Source organism: Plecotus auritus, assembly GCF_963455305.1.
Source record: "Plecotus auritus genome assembly, chromosome: 6".
In the NCBI taxonomy this organism is placed as follows: domain Eukaryota; kingdom Metazoa; phylum Chordata; class Mammalia; order Chiroptera; family Vespertilionidae; genus Plecotus; species Plecotus auritus.
Window position 1 is genome coordinate 26992269 of NC_137773.1, and position 19441 is coordinate 27011709.

Consider the following 19441-nt stretch of genomic DNA (forward strand, 5'->3'; position numbering starts at 1 on the left):
GTGCCTTCAGACCATAAGTGGATGATAATTACACAAGTGGAGAAGACCAAAATATACTCAACATATCTTTGATTGTAGACTACTAAATAATACAAGTGCTGGTGCTGCAGGCCCATTAAAACCTGTTTGCTTATTGTGACCATTGGTATCTAAATACTTTACAACTTTCTAAAAAAGCAAATTTAATTTCTTCTTGGGTGTAGTTACCTTTCTTTAAGACGTTCTCTAGAAGTTCACTCAAGCTAAGATAAAATCTGCTTTAATAGCAGATATTTAATCAAGCAACAGAGTCACTTTACATGTCACATCACTTGCTACTCATTGTCCTATGGGGCAATTAATTAAATAGATCCACTATTCCTGTTATATAATTGAGGTACCAGGGGGGCTGGAAGAGTTAAGTGACTCATCAAAGCCAGTTCCCCTGGATACTCTTGTATCCTCTGTCTCTCGGGTTTTAAGTTTTTCTTTTCTTTTGTTCCCCACATTCATTTCTACTATACTCATAAGAGATTAAAAATCTACACCTGCAAATATATATGTATGTATCTATATAGAATAGATATAGGTATAGGTATAGGTATAGGTATAGGTATAGGTATAGGTATAGGTATAGGTATAGATAGATCTATACTCACACACACACACTCACACAGAGGGTGGAGCAAAAGTAGGTTTACAGTTGTTCATATGAAAAATAATACAATAATTAATAAACAAAAATACAAGAATAAAGTATGTGTTTTGCATACTCACAACTGTACTCACAATTGTATATATTATCAGTTACTTTCACCATGAAAACAAATCTACTATTATAATTTTACATGGTGTGGTGGGGAGCATAGAGAAAAAAAATCACTAATTGAGTGCCTACTATGTGCCAGGCACTGTACTAGGCACAAGAAATACAAGAGAGCAGAACCCATGAAGTTTGAAATATACTGGGAGAAAGGGGGAGAGAGAGAGAGAGAGAAGCAGAAGGAGAAGGAGAAGAAGAAGAAGAAGAAGGTACATCAAACAGGTAATAACACATGTGAACAGTGCTCTTTATGCTGCTAACACAGTGACTAATCTATACTAATAAAAGAGTAATATGCTAATTAGGGCAAATGTCTTCTGGAAGTCCATCCGGACAAAGCCACAGTGGCTGCGAGGCCTGGGGCTCAGGTCCTGCAGCCGCTGCGGGCGGCAGTGGCACCAGCAGCGGGTTGATGCGGGGGATGCCTTCCCCTGATCAGTCTGGTCGCCTCCTGCAGAGGGAGGCCAGACTGTAGCTTAGGCCCATGGCCTACTGACAGCTTAGGCCCACTAAGCTGTCAGTAGGACATCCCTGAGGGCTTCCGGACTGTGAGAGGGGGCAGGCCTGGCTGAGGGTCCCTCCCCCACCCAGTACACGAATTTTCGTGCACCAGGCCTCTAGTAGAGAATAAGCAGGAAGACAATGGCTACTTCAGCAGAGATAGTAACAGAAGGCCTTTCCAAGGAAAGCCCATTAAAGCCTGACTCTGAGGATGAGTAGGACTCAGACAAGGAATTAAAGGAAGAGGGTTTGGGGGAGAGGGAACACAAGTGTAGTATATTAAGATGGGAAACACACTAGCTTTTTGTAAGAACTGTAAAAAGACGGGTGTAACAGAGGGACGAGTGCCTTTAAAAGGAGCAAGAGAGGTGAGCATATCAACAGGACTATAGGAATTGGTGTTATATGCTTTTCCTTTCTCTAAGGTCTTGAGTGTGCATAGCAATAGTCCAGAGTGAAACCAGTAGGCAGAAGCTTGACTTCTGTTTTGATAGTGATCAGGATCAGCTCTAATAGATCCATATTCTCTCAGTTTTTCTTCCAGCTACTTGTAAGATGAACTAAAACTGCCTATAGATAAAGTAGTGCCTGATGAAAAAAGCTAATAAGATGATATGACCTTGGCTTAATCCTCACAGCACTACTGTGAGAAAAGCTTCCTCATTCCCCTTTTACAGGTGAATGTTCTGAGGTATAATGAGGTTAAGATACTTGGCTGAGTAGACCCTGGTAAGAAGTAACACAACTACAATTTTTATCCAGATAGATCCTATGTTGTCAGTGTATCCAAACATATTCTCTGCATTCCTGGTTAAAACTTAATATCAAGCAAAACTACGGGCAAATTTCATTCATTTTTTTACATTTCACATTTTCTTTCTTTAAAATGTAGCATTATGTATTTCTGTACTCACCCAACAAATGCGTATTAAGCATACCCTGTGTTCAGCACTGTGGTAGTTACTGAAAATGACTTGTGTATGAGACTGACAAAGTAAATCAATAATCCGCAGTTAAAGTTAAAATAATAATGATACATACCATTTTGAGAATCATAAAAAGAGACTATAGACATAATTATAAAGTCCCTTTAAAATCAATTATTTGGTCATCTAAGGCTATCATTTGGCTTCTGATTTTACACAGGTACTTTCATAAGACAAAAGTTTGAATGGAAGAGAGAACTGAAGAATTTAAAAAGAAAGATACTGGTTCCTGGAGTAACTAAATCATTCAGATAGCTATGGCTGGGGAAAATCTCATTAATAAGAAATGAAATGATTGCTAATGATCTTAAGATTCGTCTAAGTCCGTGGTCGGCAAACTGCGGCTCACGAGCCACATGCGGCTCTTTGGCCCCTTGAGTGTGGCTCTTCCACAAAATACCACGGCCTGGGCGAGTCTATTTTGAAGAAGTGGCGTTAGAAGAAGTTTAAGTTTAAAAAATTTGGCTCTCAAAAGAAATTTCAATCGTTGTACTGTTGATATTTGGCTCTGTTGACTAATGAGTTTGCTGACCACTAGTCTAAGTCATCCTAGGCTATAACTTGTATGACTTCATCAGCCAGCTAGTATCTTCAAGTCAACAAATGCATTAAAGATTTAAGCATTTTCTCTTCTCTCGGCTTTAATATAAAACCTGGTTTAATTTTCTGATACTCCAAATTCAGATTAGGAAGCTCCCTGTCTATTCTCATATTAGTTTACACTTGCCCATCACAATTGATTGAAGTTGCCCACTTACTAATCTTTTCCTAAACCGTAAGGTCCATGAGTATACTGTCCACATGCTTCTGTGGAGAAGTGCTGGGAAATCATTAGCATAAGGATTTTGTGAATCAAGATCTCCTGCACCTTTGGTGGAATTGCAAACTGGTGCAGCCTCTATGGAAAATAATATGGAGGTGCCTCAAAAAATTAAAAATAAAACTACCATATAACCCAGCAATCCCACTTCTGAGTATTTACCTAAACAAAATCCAGGACATTAATTTGAAAATATATATGCATCCCTATGTTCATCACTGCATTATTTACAGTAGCCAGGATATAGAAGCAACCTAAATGTCCTTCAATAAAGAAGATGTGGCCATAATTGATGGCAAGAAGTTTGTATTAAACATAAGAGAAGTATAAGGCAATAAAGAATTTGAAGCAGAAATATGGCATGGTCTGATTCACATTAAAAATCTCACCATGTTTGCAATAGAGAGAATAGATCCAAATGGGACAACCCCAAATGTGAGGTGGAAAGGAAAATTTAGCTTATTTGCAGAAGTCTAGAAAGTCAATGCTGGTGGTCTGGGCCAGAGTATCATCAGTGGAAATGAAAAGAAATGGATGGAGCCCTGGCTGGAGCATTAGCATGGGCACTGAATGGTCAAGGGTGCGATTCCCAATCAAGGGCATGTACCTGGTTGCAGGTTTGATCCCCAGCACTGGTCAGGGCATGTGCAGAAGGGAACCAACTGATGTGTCTCTCCTCTCTCTCTCTCTCTCTCTCTCTCTCTCTCTCTCTCTCTCTCTCTCTCTCTCTCTCTCTCTCTCTCTCCCCTTCCCACCCTCTCTTCCAATCTTCCTAAAAATCAATGGAAAAAATATTCTAGGGTGAGAATAAACAAAAAAAATGGATGGATTTGAGAGAGATGAAAAAGAACCAATAGGACTTGTCATAGATTAAAGAGAGTGACTCAGGAGAAGAAAGAGTCAGGATGACACCCATGTTTCATTCTTCCCTGGGAAACTGGGAGACTGAATTGCCATTTACTGAGATGAAGAACACAGGGAGAGAAGGGGTTTGGGAACAGCAGACAATGAATTCAATGGAGCTTCAGCAGAGTTGAAAGAATCCCCCTGAAAAAAATTAGAATAGCCAGTTTGCAAACTTTCCTACCCAAAATAATTCCTCCCCCAGTTGACAGGACCCAATGCATACTGGGTTGGCTCAATGCACCTGGATGGCAGCCCTGTCTACTAATGAGAACAGCAGTGGAATACTAGGCAGTTCATGAATGACTGGAAAGACAAATAAGGCTTTCTTTTATTGCCTGCCATATCATCAGAGTTAACTTGGGCAATGGAGATAATAAATAGATTCCAATTACTACTTATCTATATGATAAATATTAAAAAACTAACAATAAAAGATGACCTTCCCTTGACTCCATAACACACTGCCAAAGCAAATTAAATTTGAACTTGCCATCACTCATGAAGGTTTCTTGCCAGAAATAATGGACTTGAATCTGATCAAGACTCTAGAATCTATAGTCTAGATCAGGGGTGGGCAAACTTTTTGACTCGAGGGCCACAATGGGTTCTTAAACTGGACCAGAGGGCCAGAACAAAAGCATGGATGGAGTGTTTGTGTGAACTAATATAAATTCAAAGTAAAGGAGCAGAGGGGAGAGCAAGAGAACCGGATAGAACAGCCGGATCCGGCCCGTGGGCCGTAGTTTGCCCAAGGCTGGTCTAGATATAACAAAATCACAGAAAATATGGGGTCAGAAAAATATGTGTTTATGGTGTAACAGAGATCACAGAGATGGGTCAGCCAGATCCAGAATGTGGGACAGTCAACATGACAAACAACTTGGTTTATTCAAACAAATTGAAAAAGGGGATGGGAGAGAGAAGAGAAAAAGAGGGGAAAGGGAGAGCTTAAAATATATTTAAGATATATATTTTACCTTTGTTGCATATAAATTATATGCAGTATTTTTTTTTCAAATTTTAAAGAGAAAAGAAATTGTAACCAAAAGTAATGAATGCACCTCATTTGGATCTTGACTCAAACAAGCCACCTTTAAGAAAATATTGTGAGGCAATCAAGTGTTTGAACATCAACTAGATATTATAGTAAAGAATTACAACTAGAAGATGCGAACCAAGATGGCGGCATAGGTAAACACCTAAACTGCTGCCTCGCACAACCATTTCAAAACTACAACTAAAAGACAAAACGTCTATCACCCAGAACCACGGTAAAGCTGTCTGAGTGCTAATTCTACAACTAGAAGGAAAGAGAAAAGAGCATTGAGACGTGCACAAGCACTAAAAAGATGAGGTACGGAGGCGCGCAAATCTGACTGGCGGCAGGCGACTGGGTGCGCTGCTTTTTTCAACCCGAAGAGAGACAAGCTCCCGATTACTCGGAACTCCAATTTCTGGGGAGACGCTGAGGATCCCAACTCCTACGGGGAAAACCTGGACTGTCTGCCATCGGGTCCGAAAATGAGGGTGGCTTTCTTGCAGAGGTGCACCCAGCAATCATTGTTTACTGCGCTGGGGCGCAGGACGCGGGGACTTGGAAATGCAGAGACGCAGAGATGGCTGACTGGCAGCCATCACTGTTTGCCACGCCCTAGCCTAGTGACTCCCTGAGACCCTGCTCCGCACAATCTACAAACCCACTCAAGCTCCATGCAGTGGCTTTTGCATATAAATGTTCTGCCCTATCGCAGCTTAACCTAACAAACTGCAGCTCTGGTCAGGCAGCTCCAAAACCTCCAAACCCCAAGAAAAGAGGAGAAAACTGTAGTTCTCGCTGTAGCTCCTGCTGGGTGGCCTCAGACAGTAGCTGACATGCACCCCATTGGAGATCCAGAAGCTAGTGTATCTAGTGGTCAGTGTGAGACGACACCAGATTTCAACTACTCACATCCATAAGTGACACATTCAAGAGGCAGACTCAGTGAGCACCAAAGCCCCACTGAAGCAAGTCCTGCCCCATAAGCGTGTCTCCAGCACAACAGTTCTTCCGTTATAGACACAGCGGGTCCTCACAGCCAACTGGCCTGGAGGTCATTTCCTCCCAGTGTACCAACAGCAATCAATTCTTATCTACACCAAGACTTTGCACTCAGCCCACAAAGGGGTGCACCAAGAGTGTCCACCTCAGGTGATAGGCTGAACCACTGGTCACCTACCACAGAAAACCACTCCATCAACACAGGGAAGCAGCAAAATGTGGAGACAAAGAAACATGTCACGAATGAAAGAAATGGAGGAAAGCAAACTACTGGACATAGAGTTCAAAACCACATTTATAAGGTTACTCAAGAATCTTCTAAAAATTGCCAAGAAACTTGATGAGACCTCTGAGGAGCTTAGTGAGACCTTCAAAGACATTAATGAGAATGCCAAAAAAAATGGAAAAGGGCCAGTCAGAAATTAAGCATACACTGTCTGAAATAAAGAATATACAGAAATTCAACTCTAGATCAAAGGACCCCAAGAATCAAACCAAAGATCTGAAATAAGAGGAAACAAAAAACACTCAACCAGAAAAACAAAAAGAAAAAAGAATCCAAAAATATAAAGATAGCATAAGGAGCCTCTGGGACAACTTTAAGCGTACCAACATCCGAATTATTGGGGTGCCAGAAGAAGAGAGAGAGCAAAATATTGAAAACCTATTTGAAGAAATAATGACAGAAAACTTTCTCTACCTGGTGAAAGAAATAGACTTACAAGTCCAGGAAGCGCACAGAACCCCTAAAAATAGGAATCCAAAGAGGACCACACCAAGACACATCATAATTAAAATGCCAAGGGCAAAAGACAAAGAGAGAATCTTGAAAGCAGCAAGAGAAAAACAGTTAGTTACCTATAAGGGAGCACCCATACGACTGTCAGCTGATTTCTCAACAGAAACTATGCAGGCCAGAAGGGAGTGGCAAGAAATATTCAAAGTGATGAACAGCAAAAACCTACAACCAAGATTACTCTACCCAGCAAAGCTATCATTCAGAATTGAAGGTCAGATAAAGAGCTTCACAGACAAGAAAAAGCTAAAGGAGTTTATCACCACCTAACCAGGATTATATGAAATGCTGAAGGGTATCCTTTAAGAAGAGGAAGAAGAAGAAAAAGGTAAAGATAAAAATTATGAACAACAAAATGACAACAAATATATACCTACCAACAAGTGAATCTAATAATCAAGTGAATAAAAAATCTGATAAACAGAATGGACTGATGAATATAATAGAATCATGGACATAGAAAGGGAGTGGACTGACAATTCTCAGGGGGAAGGAGGTGTGAGGGGTTCGGGAAGAGATTTGACAAAAATCTTACACCTATGGATGAAAACAATGGCAGGGGGTAAGGGCATGGGGTGGGGTGGGGAATCAGGTGGAGGGGAGCTATGTGGGGGGGGGAAAGAGGAACACCTATAATAATCTGAACAATAAAGATTTATTTTTTAAAAAAAGAATTACAACTAGTTTTCAAATAACATTTTTTTCAATGTAATTTCATTATAACATTGATGAGATCCCACAGGAACTTAACTCTTATTTATATAAATTAGCCTATAGTAAAATTGGTCTCCCTATATATTTTCCATAAAGTTGCAGAACCTATCTATGATGTTAAGTGAGGATTTACTGTATTAATTTTGCATGTAATAATTGCATTTTGTTATTTTTTTAGTTCATTTTATTTTGGAAATGTATTTTAGATGAATAAAATGATTGATGTATGAAATTTGCTTTAAAATAATCCAGTACAAACAGGAAGGAAAGTAGGTAGGACTATTTATGAAATAAGATTGGTCTTGTAATGATAATGTAATTATTAAATCTGGGTGTCTTGACATTTGGATGTATTTAAAGATGTATGCACTAAAAAATGTTAACTGACTTGCAAAGAAATCCTGTACTTGAGGAAAGCTATAGCAAAGACCAAAGAAAAAGAGCAACTGTCAGCTGTGATGCAAAAACTGAGCATTCATCTATCAATTTCTGATGGAACTTTTTTCTATTCATTGTGCTAGCACTCTCTCCTATGCAAGTCACTCCTCTCTACAGTTTGTGTTTGGAGGTTTTCCAAATGGAGATTTCTGGCACTTTATAAACTACTAGAAGCCCAATGCACGAAGATTCGTGCTTAGAATGGGCTTTCCTTTCCCTGACTGCCGGCACCACCTTTCCACTCTGGCCAAGCCCCTTTCTGCTCAGGCCCTGGAGCCGCCTCTTTCCCCTCCAGCCCCACCTTCCCATGCTGCCCAGAGGCCATGGCAACGACGCAAGCGTCCCACCCGCCCCGTCACTCAGTGCCTGTGTATGCAAATTAACCACCATCTTTGTTGACTTAATTTGCATATCACTCCTGATTGGTGGCATAGTGGAGGTACAGTCAATTTACATATTTGTCTATTATTAGGTAAGATTTCCACCTCTAATTCCTTTGATAGGATTTAAACTCACTAGACTGTCAGGAGCATTTGGTCTTCTCTTTCCCTGTGTGTGTGTGTGTGTGTGTGTGTGTGTGTGCGTGCACGCGCGCATGCGTATGTACATTGAGGCAATCTCAGAGACTTCCCTTTTCTGTCCACATGTAGACACTCCTCTTGCTGCCAAATCCATTCAGTGATGTTACAGATCTAGGGAAAAAACTACTTTAATCGCCTTCCACAAGAGATTGGGCTCAGTTAATACATCTTGTTTGACATGAAAAAGAAAATAATATAGTAAAATATTTTACTAACATGCTTATATCACTGTTATATTGAGCCCAAAACTCAGAACACAGCATCTTAAAGACACATAAGAAATTATATCCACCACCCCTGCCTTTTAGCATCACCATTTAATTATCTGTGTAAGCACAGGTCTAAATTGACTTCATGATGAAGCTGTACACTTAAATTGTGCTTTTTTTTTTTTGCATTATAATTTAAAACACCTCAAGTCACCTGATCCACAACTATTAAAAGGTTTCTTATGTACAAAAATCCCTGAGAAAAGTAGCACCATGCCTTAAAACTTTTCTAAATATAATGACAGAACGGAATTTTTGCTGACAACAAGTCTTGATTAGAGAAAAAGAACTTGAAAGCAGGAATGACTAAAACAGAAGGATAAGAGAGTATCTAAGTAGATAAGACATAAAATCATCACAGAAAGAGATGTCAGTGGTGGTAAAGTCCAAACCTTCACCGTTTTTTACTACACTGTTCTGCTGCTTCATTTTGAAGGGGCCAACCATCATATCTCTATGGGCAATAAAAATTTAAGTCATAATTGGTGTTCTTCAAGTAACCAAGAGAAAAAGAGCTAGAATCATTTAAGGACAGATGCATTTCCACCTGTTTTCCTATAAAAACACACCCTCTGCCCTGACCGATTTGGCTCAGTGGATAGAGCGTCGGCATGCGGACTGAAGGGTCCCGGGTTGGATTCCGGTTAAGGGCATGTACCTGGGTTGCAGGCACATCCCCAGTGGGAGGTGTGCAGGAGGCAGCTGATCGATGTTTCTCTCTCATTGATGTTTCTAACTATCTATCCTTTCCCTTTCCTCTCTGTAAGAAATCAATAAAATATTAAAAAAAACAAAACACACCCTCTTATTGAAGCTTTAAAATATTTTTTTTCAATTACAGTTGACATTCATTACCTAGAAGTCCACTTCTGAGTATGTATCTGAACTAATTCAAAACACTAATTCAAAAAGATATATGCATCCTTATGTTCACTGCATGTTGTTTACAATAGCCAAGCTATGGAGGCAGCTTAAGGGCCCATTAATAGGTGAGTCGATAAAGAAAATATGGGATGTATATACAATGGAATATTACTTGGAAATAAAAAACAATGAAATCTTACCATTTGTGACAACATGGATGGACCTAGAGGGTATTAGGCTATGTGAAATAAGTTAGACAAAAAAGACAAGTACTATATGATTTCACTATTGAAGCTTTTTATTGTTGTTAATCCTCACCAGATTATACTTTTTGCACTGATTTTTAGAGAGAGTGGAAGGGAGGGGTAGAGACAGAGAGAGAGAAATATCCATGTGAGAGAGACACATGAATTGGCTGCCCCCCCCCCCCCCCCCAGATATGCCCATATTGGGGCCAGGGATCCATCCAGCAACTGAAGCACGTACCCTTGACTGGAATCGAACCCTCAATACTTCAGTCCTCAGGCCGATGCTCTAACCACTGAGAAACCTGGCTAGGGCAGTGTTGGGTAATTCACAGTAGCCAGAACCATATATTCCTTCCCAAAAGAGGCCATGCTGCGAAATTCTAAAGAGAAATCATTTCCTGATCTACTTTTCTCCAACACCCCATCTAAGTCAATAGCCCTGAACATATTTACTGTGTAAGTAAAGCAATTTAGAGACTTTTGTGACAACAACCCTTTAAATTTAAGGAAATGAAATAAAGAGAAGAAAGGTTAAAATGTACCTACAAGAAGCAATTTGTTAAAAAAAAAAAAAAAAAAGTGAAGAATCGGTGTCTCTATCTGTAATTCACAGAACTCAGAGTAATCATCCTATGAATTAAACTCCCTACTTGTGGTCATGTTATCATGGCTTTATGAGAGGCAAATGCCTTTCAATCTGAGTGCTTTTGGGCATTTGTCTGAAGTAACTGACTCATAAATAGGATTAAGGAAATGTGCATAATTCTCTCCAACCAAGAACAATCTTCCCACTCTCTCTGGGATTGGAAGATGGTTCTAAATAAGAGGTTCATTTATTTCCATGGACCTGTGACTTTTGCACCTAAGTGGTGTGAATGGCTACTGAGTATCTGGTTCAAAATCAGGACTTCTATTTTCTAAACTTCTTAGCTCCCATTTCATTCAGAGATGAATCAAGAAGGCATTCTCTGATGTTTATGACATTGCTTTCCATACAACACCGAAAGAGAAGAGAGGTAATGATTTAGCTAGTTGGGTGGGTAAGAAGGAAATGGAACTATCTCATTGTTTTTAAATTAAAACAAAGCAGTTATCTAAAATACTTTGTAAGGCAGTCCTAGGATAAGCATTTCTATGTTCCTATATCACATTTTCTATGTTGCTGATACATAAATCATAATCCATAGCATCTCACATATCATCTTGGTGTGTAAGCAAGGCAGACAAACACATTTCTTATCATCCTCTTAAATGCATAGTACAGACACCTGTTAGCTTTTTAAAATATTTTTAAAATATATTTTTATTGACTTTAGAGAGGAAGGGACAGGGAGAGAGAGATAGAAACATCAATGATGAGAGAGAATCATTGATCAGCTGTCTCCTGCATGCCCCCCACTGGGGATGGAGCCAGCAACCCATGCATGTACCCTGACCAGGAATCTAACCCTGACCTCCTGGTTAATAGGTTGATGTTCAACCACTGAGCCATGCCAGCTAGGCATTTTTTAATATGTTTTTATTGATTTTGGAGAGAGAGAGGGGAGAGGAAGAGAGAGACAGAGATTAGAGATAGAGATAGAGATAGAGATAGAGATAGAGATAGAGAGATAGAGATATAGAGATAGAGATAGAGAGATAGAGACAGAGAGAGAGATAGAAACATCCATGTGAGGGAAAAACATCTATCAGTTGCTTCCTGCACGTGCTCCAATTGGGGACACTGGAGGTGGAACCTGCAACCTGGTTATGTGCCCTGACCAGTGATCAAATCGACAACCTTTTGGTGCATGGGAGGACATTCAACCAACTGAACCACACTGGCCAGGGCAACACCTGTTGACTTTAATTGTTCATAATTCTACATTAACTAAATAGTCAACACTACCTGATGCTGACCATCAATTCTAGATTTACATGAAGATTAAATAAGGCAAGAATCTAGCCTTTTTAATAATACAAGGAATTTTGGTCTCCCAATTTTCCCTTGGAAAACTTGAAGGAAAAAGTCAGGTAAACAGGGGAAGAAGGGGTCATCCCCCATGACTGCCAACTACTATATACAATGTATTAATTTTTCATTGTTTATTTTTTTTACTATGGTATGGATCCAGGCAAAGTGATTCTGCATTATCCCTGGGTTATTAGAAGAGTCTGACTGTTGGAGTTAATTTTATATATATAAACTTATATATTTATTATATATAATTTTTAACCTAAGTAGTTGAATTTCTCTGTGAAGAGCGTGTGCGTGTATGTGTGTGTGTGTTGGCTGGTTTTTTGAGGATGCAGGGGCACTATAATTATATCTTCCTCTGTGCTGGGATTCGTGCTGCCTTTTGGAATCGGGCGGGTTGCAGCTCCTGCCCTCTGTGCTCTCAGCTCCACACCTGTGCTGTAGCCTGGGGCTCTGTACCTCTCTGTGGGGCTTACTGGGGCTAGCTCTTGCTGGACCAAGATTGCATACAGTCAGCTTTAGAGCACCTCCCATAGTTTTGGTCTATTAAGCAGAGTATAACAGTTTGATGAATTGGTGCTTATATAGGCACAGTTGGCAGCTTCTAATTAAATAATTATGGCTAAGCAGCTTCATGGAAGCTGTTATGGACCCTAGAAAGCCAGCTGTCAGTCTTGTTGGTCTTTAGACAGAGGAAGAGTTAACAGTGAACTCTGAGTATTAGGCACAAAGGGGAAGTATATCATATGCAGCATACATGCTGTGCAATATAAAGTTGCTGTGTGTTTGTGCTAGCCTGACCAGAGGGATGGAGAGCAAACTTTTGCTTAGCAATCTCTCAGCAGCCCAGCAAAGAAAGAAGTGATTATATGATCAGGAGCACAGAACCCATCCAAAGCATCCTAAAGAGGGCACACAGTGTTAGATGCCTGAGTCTTTAATCAATCTTTGACACGGAAATGTCACTGAGATAGAAGGTAAATACAAATCAGGTTCTGGGTCTCTTTTAGAAGTACAAGTGATTAAAAACCTATTGTGGTCTTTTGGGGGATAGAGTTATTATGATTTTATTTGACTGAAGCTTTTTAAGATGCCATTTCAAATATTAGAAATCAGAGAACAAGATAAGTATCACAAACCTAGATTTGAACTCTGAGGTGCATTTTTCCATAAAGTGAGAAGATATATGTTCTATGTAATCACAGATAATATCAGATTCCTTTACAGAAGGCTAAAAAGCTAGAGTCTTATTTCTACACTAGTGGGAAATTCACCAGAAGGAAGAAAGCAGTGTCTGATCTGGCAACTGAGCTTCAGCACAGAGGAAGATATAATTATAGGTAAGTGCCATAGATAGCGTTATTGGACCAAATCATGCTTATTATTGCACATTAGTATGCTACAGACCTGATTACTGATTTCACATATCTCCACAGGCTGTGCTTTCTACACATACATAGGACTTGACTTTTAAAAACCCAATGTGTGTTAACCAATACAGAACAATTCAGCTTCCCACTGACCAGCAATTCAGCAAGGCTCCCAGCACCACCTCCCAAAGGAATAAACACAACTGTAGGCAAAACTGAGTCCAAGAAATTCATTTGTTCTTTTATGTTCAAATAAATTTGGACATTTTAACCCCCTCAATGTATGGCTTTGCCTTTAAATAAGAAGAGAGGAAATCAAATGTTAACACTGGAAACATACTTCTTATGGAATTCACGTCCCAACTCCCAGGCCAGCTGAATATCAGCAGTTAAATCGAGCACTAGACTTTACATACTGACTTGCTATTCTCCTTTTGGAGGTCAATGGCTTACAATTTATTTAAAAATGCTATTTCATAAAGCAAAACAATCGGTATTGAAAGTTTTAATTTAGGCAAATGGACTGACCTCTAAGAAACCGAGTTCAAAAACTTCAATATAATAGTTTCCTTTCCTTTTTCCCTCTGGTTTCCTTTTATGTCAGTAATTCTATCACCTCAGCAGCCTAGATGTTTGCATGTGATTGACAATTCTCAAGGACCTAACTCCTTCGAGGTGGATCTTAAATGAAGTTCAGCTTAAGTTTGCAATGCAACTCAAGTCTCAGTACAAATTACTGAAGAATCAAATAGAAGACTTGTAAAGCCTATAAAAGAAAATTTTAGACTTGGGGGGAGGGTAAGAAAGGGTGTCTTTCGTCAGTGTATACTGCCATCTAGCCAAAATCTCGTCATTCAGTATAACATCCATTTGTGTTTTCAAAGCCCCTGATGAAAGCAAGTCTTCAGCAACTAGCTTAATAGATCCCAAAGTTCAGATAAAAGAATAGACAGCAGTACTTCACCTACTTAGAGTCTACCAACTTCCATGGACCAACAGCCAAGTTCTAATCATCACCATAACTTCACAATTCAACATCTGGCAAACAGATATACATGTCTGTTTTAATTCCACATAATACCAATATCATTTGCATCTTGTAATTTTGAGGCCTTTGAATATTCTGTGACTTCACTGGAAAAACAGATAAAGTTGCCTTAGGTAACAGACGAGAGCTGAATTATAAACTCTAATACTCTAGCTATACCTCAAGTTAAAAAATAAAAATCCCAAAGTAATATTCCTTAGACACTGATGGAACATGCAGACCATACACATCTGTAAAGAGAATCAATACACATGAACTATAAAAAGAACCCTTTGCACTTACGGTAGAAGACGTATTCAGTGTAGCTTGACCAGATCTTGTCATCTGTATATTGGTTGAGGAAAGATGCTGTCACTGAGGAGTTACAGGCCACCATGTGGAATCCACACTCTGACAACATATCAAAAGCTCTTTCCAGATGCTTGAATTTGAGATAGAATCTGGAGGTGTATCTTTCTGGGGCTCGGTCAGGGTCTCTGCTCTCATTCAACGTTTCTCCAAAGACCTCCTTTGCCAAGGAAATCCTCCCACAAACCAAAATCCGGGGAACTCTCCGAAACTTGGCATCTGCCTGCCCCTCTCTGCCCATGGTGCAGGACCCTCTGTAACCCACAGTAATGAAACCCCACTTGCGGTCAGCAGGGAGCAGTGAGGAAGCAGGGCAGATTCTTGTGTCACTTCCTTGGGAGGCATCTTCGAAGTCACTATGGCAGAATTCCTCCAGGCTTTGCTTGATTTCATCAGGGGTCAGGAGTTTGACCAAGTCTGGGAGCTGGAAGTACTCAGCTTCCCTTTTCAGTCTTCCTCTCTCTGGAAAGTGATCAGGCAGGACCACCTGCCTATCCCTGAGATAGTCCAGAATATAACGGAACAAGAATCCATCTCTGTCAATGAAAAACCTTCCCTTGGAGTCCTTGGCTAGATCGTTAGCCGTGTCTCTCTTTGGGGAAAACATTTTCCACAGGAGGGAATGAGGGATGCTTATTAATGTAGAATGGCGAGTGAAATAAACTTGACCCCCAACATTCAGCTCCATGACTTCAGGGAAGGAGTTTGGAACTGTGGCCCCTTGTTCTCGAGGATAATAACGACTACAGTTTCCACTCAGAGCCATTGTCCCTTTCTTGTTCTCCTCCTATTTTGATTTGAAGGTGCAATCAAAAGGAGTCACAGCCTTATCCTTTACATCAACTTGAAAGCGAGGGAGAAAGAAGGATGCTAACTTGTTAGAAATGACCTCCTCTTACCCCAGTGTTTTTCCCCAGGAAAGCAAAATTTAGAATAGTCCACAGGTGAAGTAGTTGAAACCCTGGCTGGTGGTGAGCTATGACTTCATGGAATATAATCAACTCATCTCCATTCAATCTTCCCCCAGGCTCAGTAGACAAGGCAGGCCAAGTCCCCAGTTACTCAGAGATCTGTCTAAAGGAAAATAGAGAAAATTATTTCCTCAAACCCAGCATGAGTCAGAAAAAGAGAGAGCTGATGGAGAGGGGAGGGAGAGGAAGGGGAGGTAGAGGGAGGGAGGGATGATGGGAGGAAGGGAGGTAGAAAGTATTTTACATAAGCAGCCTTGGAACTACTGATTTTAGCCATTCTCCCAGGAAATAGCTTCTCTCAAGCTATTCTGTGTCTACATGTTTATCCATACACCTCTGTCTCCAGCAATTAGTATTAAAAACATTTCTATCTGCATTTCTGCATTTAAAAAGTAATATGCAATTTTAAGCTTCTAAGATGGGATTTTTTCCCCTTCTGGACAGAAAAATCAATAAGCCTCAGAACTTACCTTAGGGAGTGCTGGAAACTCAGTCCTGTGAATAAATACCCATTAGCAAAACGGTCAGAATGCACAGCCACACTGAGTCTATCAATTTTAAGTGCCAGAGAAATGTGCTCTTAGAAAAAAATTATATATATTTATATAAATGTATATTTGTATGTATATATTAATTTCCAATCCCAAGTTAAAACAAGTCACAAAAAGTTAAACCGTGATGAGAGGTGACTGGCTTGAAGAAGCAGAGAAAAATATTCAACCAAAGCGTCTCCAGAGAAGTGGGGGCTGGAGGGGATCAAACCTTCAGCAAGAATCCTTAAAACGGAAGAGTTGCAAGAGGTATCAGGACTTAGAGCTTTTCAGAAAGCCCAGCAGCAGCAAAACGGAGGTGCCCTGCTGGGGTCCCAGGTAGCCACCCCACCTGCTGGCAAGGGCGAACAGGCTCCCATGCTCCTAGCTAGGTGGGAGCCTTTGGGAGCCCTTGGGAGCCGTGGGGAGCAGGTACGAGCTAAGCTGGTGAAGCCAGCAGGAGCCGGTGGGATCTGGCACCTTCAAAGCGCAGAGAAGCCAGCGGGTCTGGGCTCTTGCTTCACAGGCGGGCGGCTGAGCTGGGCGGTTCCACAGTTCCCAGTGCAGTTGGGCTGCTGTTGTTTCAGCAGTGCAGGCAAGAAACCATCCAGGGAAATGACTATTACATCATCTTAAAGGAATATGGCTTGGAGAAAGCGGAGGCAGCTCGAGTCACGTCCTCCTCGGTGACAGGTTGCTGGGAAGGCACAGGGACACAGTGCGCTTGCCTTGGGCAAGGGACTCAGGAGCGCTCGCTCAGGGCTTGGGGCGGGGACGCTGCGCGGCCACTTCCCTCCCTGCCCAGTCTGGAAGTCTGGAGTTTCCAGGGCCTTTGCTTAGCGCTTTCTTCTCTTTTGACCTCCACTGCCACCACCATCCCCCAGAAACAAACCCCCAAACCTGTGGAGAGATAAACGCAAGTGATTTTTTCACTTGACAAACCTACAAACAAACCATTTGCACAGGCATTGAATTTCAGCTTTAGGGCAAATTTTCCCTTAAAGCTTGCTTAAAAACAAAACAAAACAAAACAAACAAACAAAAAAAAAACACATACCTAATGACCCCAAGGTTCTAACTACAAAGTATTTGTTGTGTTTTTTAAACCAAAGGTACATTAAACCATGTTCTTTTAAACACCCTCCTCTTTTTTCTTCTCTTGTTCCATCCCTCTGCCAATCCCCCAATAAATAAATAAGTAAATATTTAGTCTCTCTGGAATTAATGCCTTTTCAAAAGAATACATGAAGCAGAAGCACAGATACCCTCAGAAAGCCCACAGTTTACACCAGTAAGTCATCATCTTAGCTTACCTGTGAGAAATTGTAACCTGCAACCTTTCTCTGGGGCTGCTTCCTTGCTGAGCATCTCCTTGGATGTGCCACACCCCTGCCCACTTATCCCAGGAGGTCCCTGATGGAACACATGCGGCTAAGAGATAGTTTACTCCTGTCCCAAAGGACTCCCTTAAGTGCATCATTAAGAGTTTCAGGAAGGCATTTCCAGGGCAACATAATCCACTAACAAAGTGCTTCCAGTTGATCCTGCCAGTCAATAATGGCCCGGCCAACAGTTTACAGTAAGTCTGTCATTTCCCCTTTAAAACACCAGTGTCTTAGGACTCACATTCTTAATAAGAATATAGTACTTCATCTATGAATAATATATGTGAGCCACACTCCATCCCAAAAAATTACTATTAAAAAAAAACAAAAATGGAGAGTATAAATTAGATACAATTTATGGGACACATGTGTTTATTGCCAACTTTCCCTCAAGATTTAGCTTGAAGGTAGACTTAGCAGTAGCATAAATTACTAGCTTAACAATCTTTTCTTTCCATAACTATCAGATTATGAAACACATTCTAAGTTTTATCTAACACTCCAACACCTGAGTATATTTGATGTTGTTTCTTAACTACTCTACTAATCTGTTCTGGCCTAAATCTTTGGGTCTTAATGCTGGACCAATCAAGGAAATGTTTATTATTTGATGCACTTATATCGCCATCTACTGTCCCTAAGCTATCGGTGCAGATCTGTATCTAGCAATTTAATGGAGCCAAAAGTTAATTATTTTTTTTTTTTAATTTTAAAGTTTTTGTAGTGGCTTGAATATTGGAAACACACTGTTCACCTTAATGAAAAAATGAACATTTAGTTGCCACCAGGTAAAGGGAAAAATAAGTGTAAGTCCATGCCTATTAAGTATTGGATTTGGTTGTAGTTAGAAGTAAACAAATGTTTTATCTCTAACAGAGCAGGCCAGTATACCATGACAACAGCTTTGGAGACTGGATATTAAAATATTCTGGGGACATTTTGCGAGGAAGTGGAGAACAGGAGTGAGAAAAACCATAGCTTTTTAAAGCTAAAAGGAACTTGAGAAATGAAAATCACCATCTCATTTTAGAGAAATTGAGGATCAGAGAGAGAAAACATTTCCACAGGATTACACAACCTTGGAGTAACAGGGTGGGGTTCAGACCATTCAGTCTGATCAATATCTTGTTTTTAACCTTCCATATACTAGAATAGCAATAGAGAAGAGGCAAGTTAAAAACAATAGTAAGTTCAAGATTGCTACATATTACATATTTGAAAACAGAAAACAGCAAGTCACTTAAAAGACTTTTTCACATTAAGTTAAATTGCAAGGCTAAAAAAATTTACATTAAAAAGAGTATTCTGAATTTCCAAAATGAGGAGCTCTGATCATTGATCTGGGTTTCATAGACTAGGCTGTGCTTTGAGACTAGTTCTTAACCTTTTAGAGAATGGACTGCTTAGACTCTAAGCAGTTGGGCCTTAGAGAATCTTATGAAATCTAGAAAATGAACACACAAGCATAAAGGTTTGCATTCCATGTCTGGGGAGGAGCTGTAAAGATAAGAACCAGGGAGCCACACGGCCGGGCATGCACATCCCTAGCAATCTGCAAACTTCTACAATGAATCTTCTCTTTGAAATTAGATTACACATACACTCAGAAACACACTCTAAAGACTGAAAAAAGAAAACATTCACCAGACAACCTTAACCTTGTGACCCATGGTTGGACCAAACAACCTGAACTGGTATGTTTTAATAAACACTGTATATCCTATTCTTTGCACAGTATTGCTTTATATTATTTTTGTGCTAAAATGTTCATTTATTATAGTAAATTGTGAAAAAAATAAACAATTATTTTGCTAGCCCCCTTTAGGCATACTTACTTTTTAAAAATATATAATTTTTTATTGATTTCAG

The 19441-nt window shown here is 40.1% G+C and overlaps 1 protein-coding gene across 1 annotated transcript in view; it reads right to left on the bottom strand.

Moving 5' to 3' along the window:
* Nucleotides 1–16183, bottom strand: part of KCTD16 (potassium channel tetramerization domain containing 16) — a gene marked incomplete at its 3' end in the record, with an annotated part of 215515 nt that extends 199332 nt beyond the window's left edge. Inside the window, exons 1-2 of the mRNA XM_080672770.1 lie at nt 16128–16183; nt 14621–15760 (exon numbers count right to left, since the gene is read on the bottom strand). Coding sequence (XP_080528896.1) covers nt 14621–15452 — 832 coding nt within the window. The 5' untranslated portion in view covers nt 15453–15760; nt 16128–16183. The remainder of the gene's footprint in view (nt 1–14620; nt 15761–16127) is intronic.
* Between the last annotated feature and the right edge of the window lie 3258 nt (nt 16184–19441).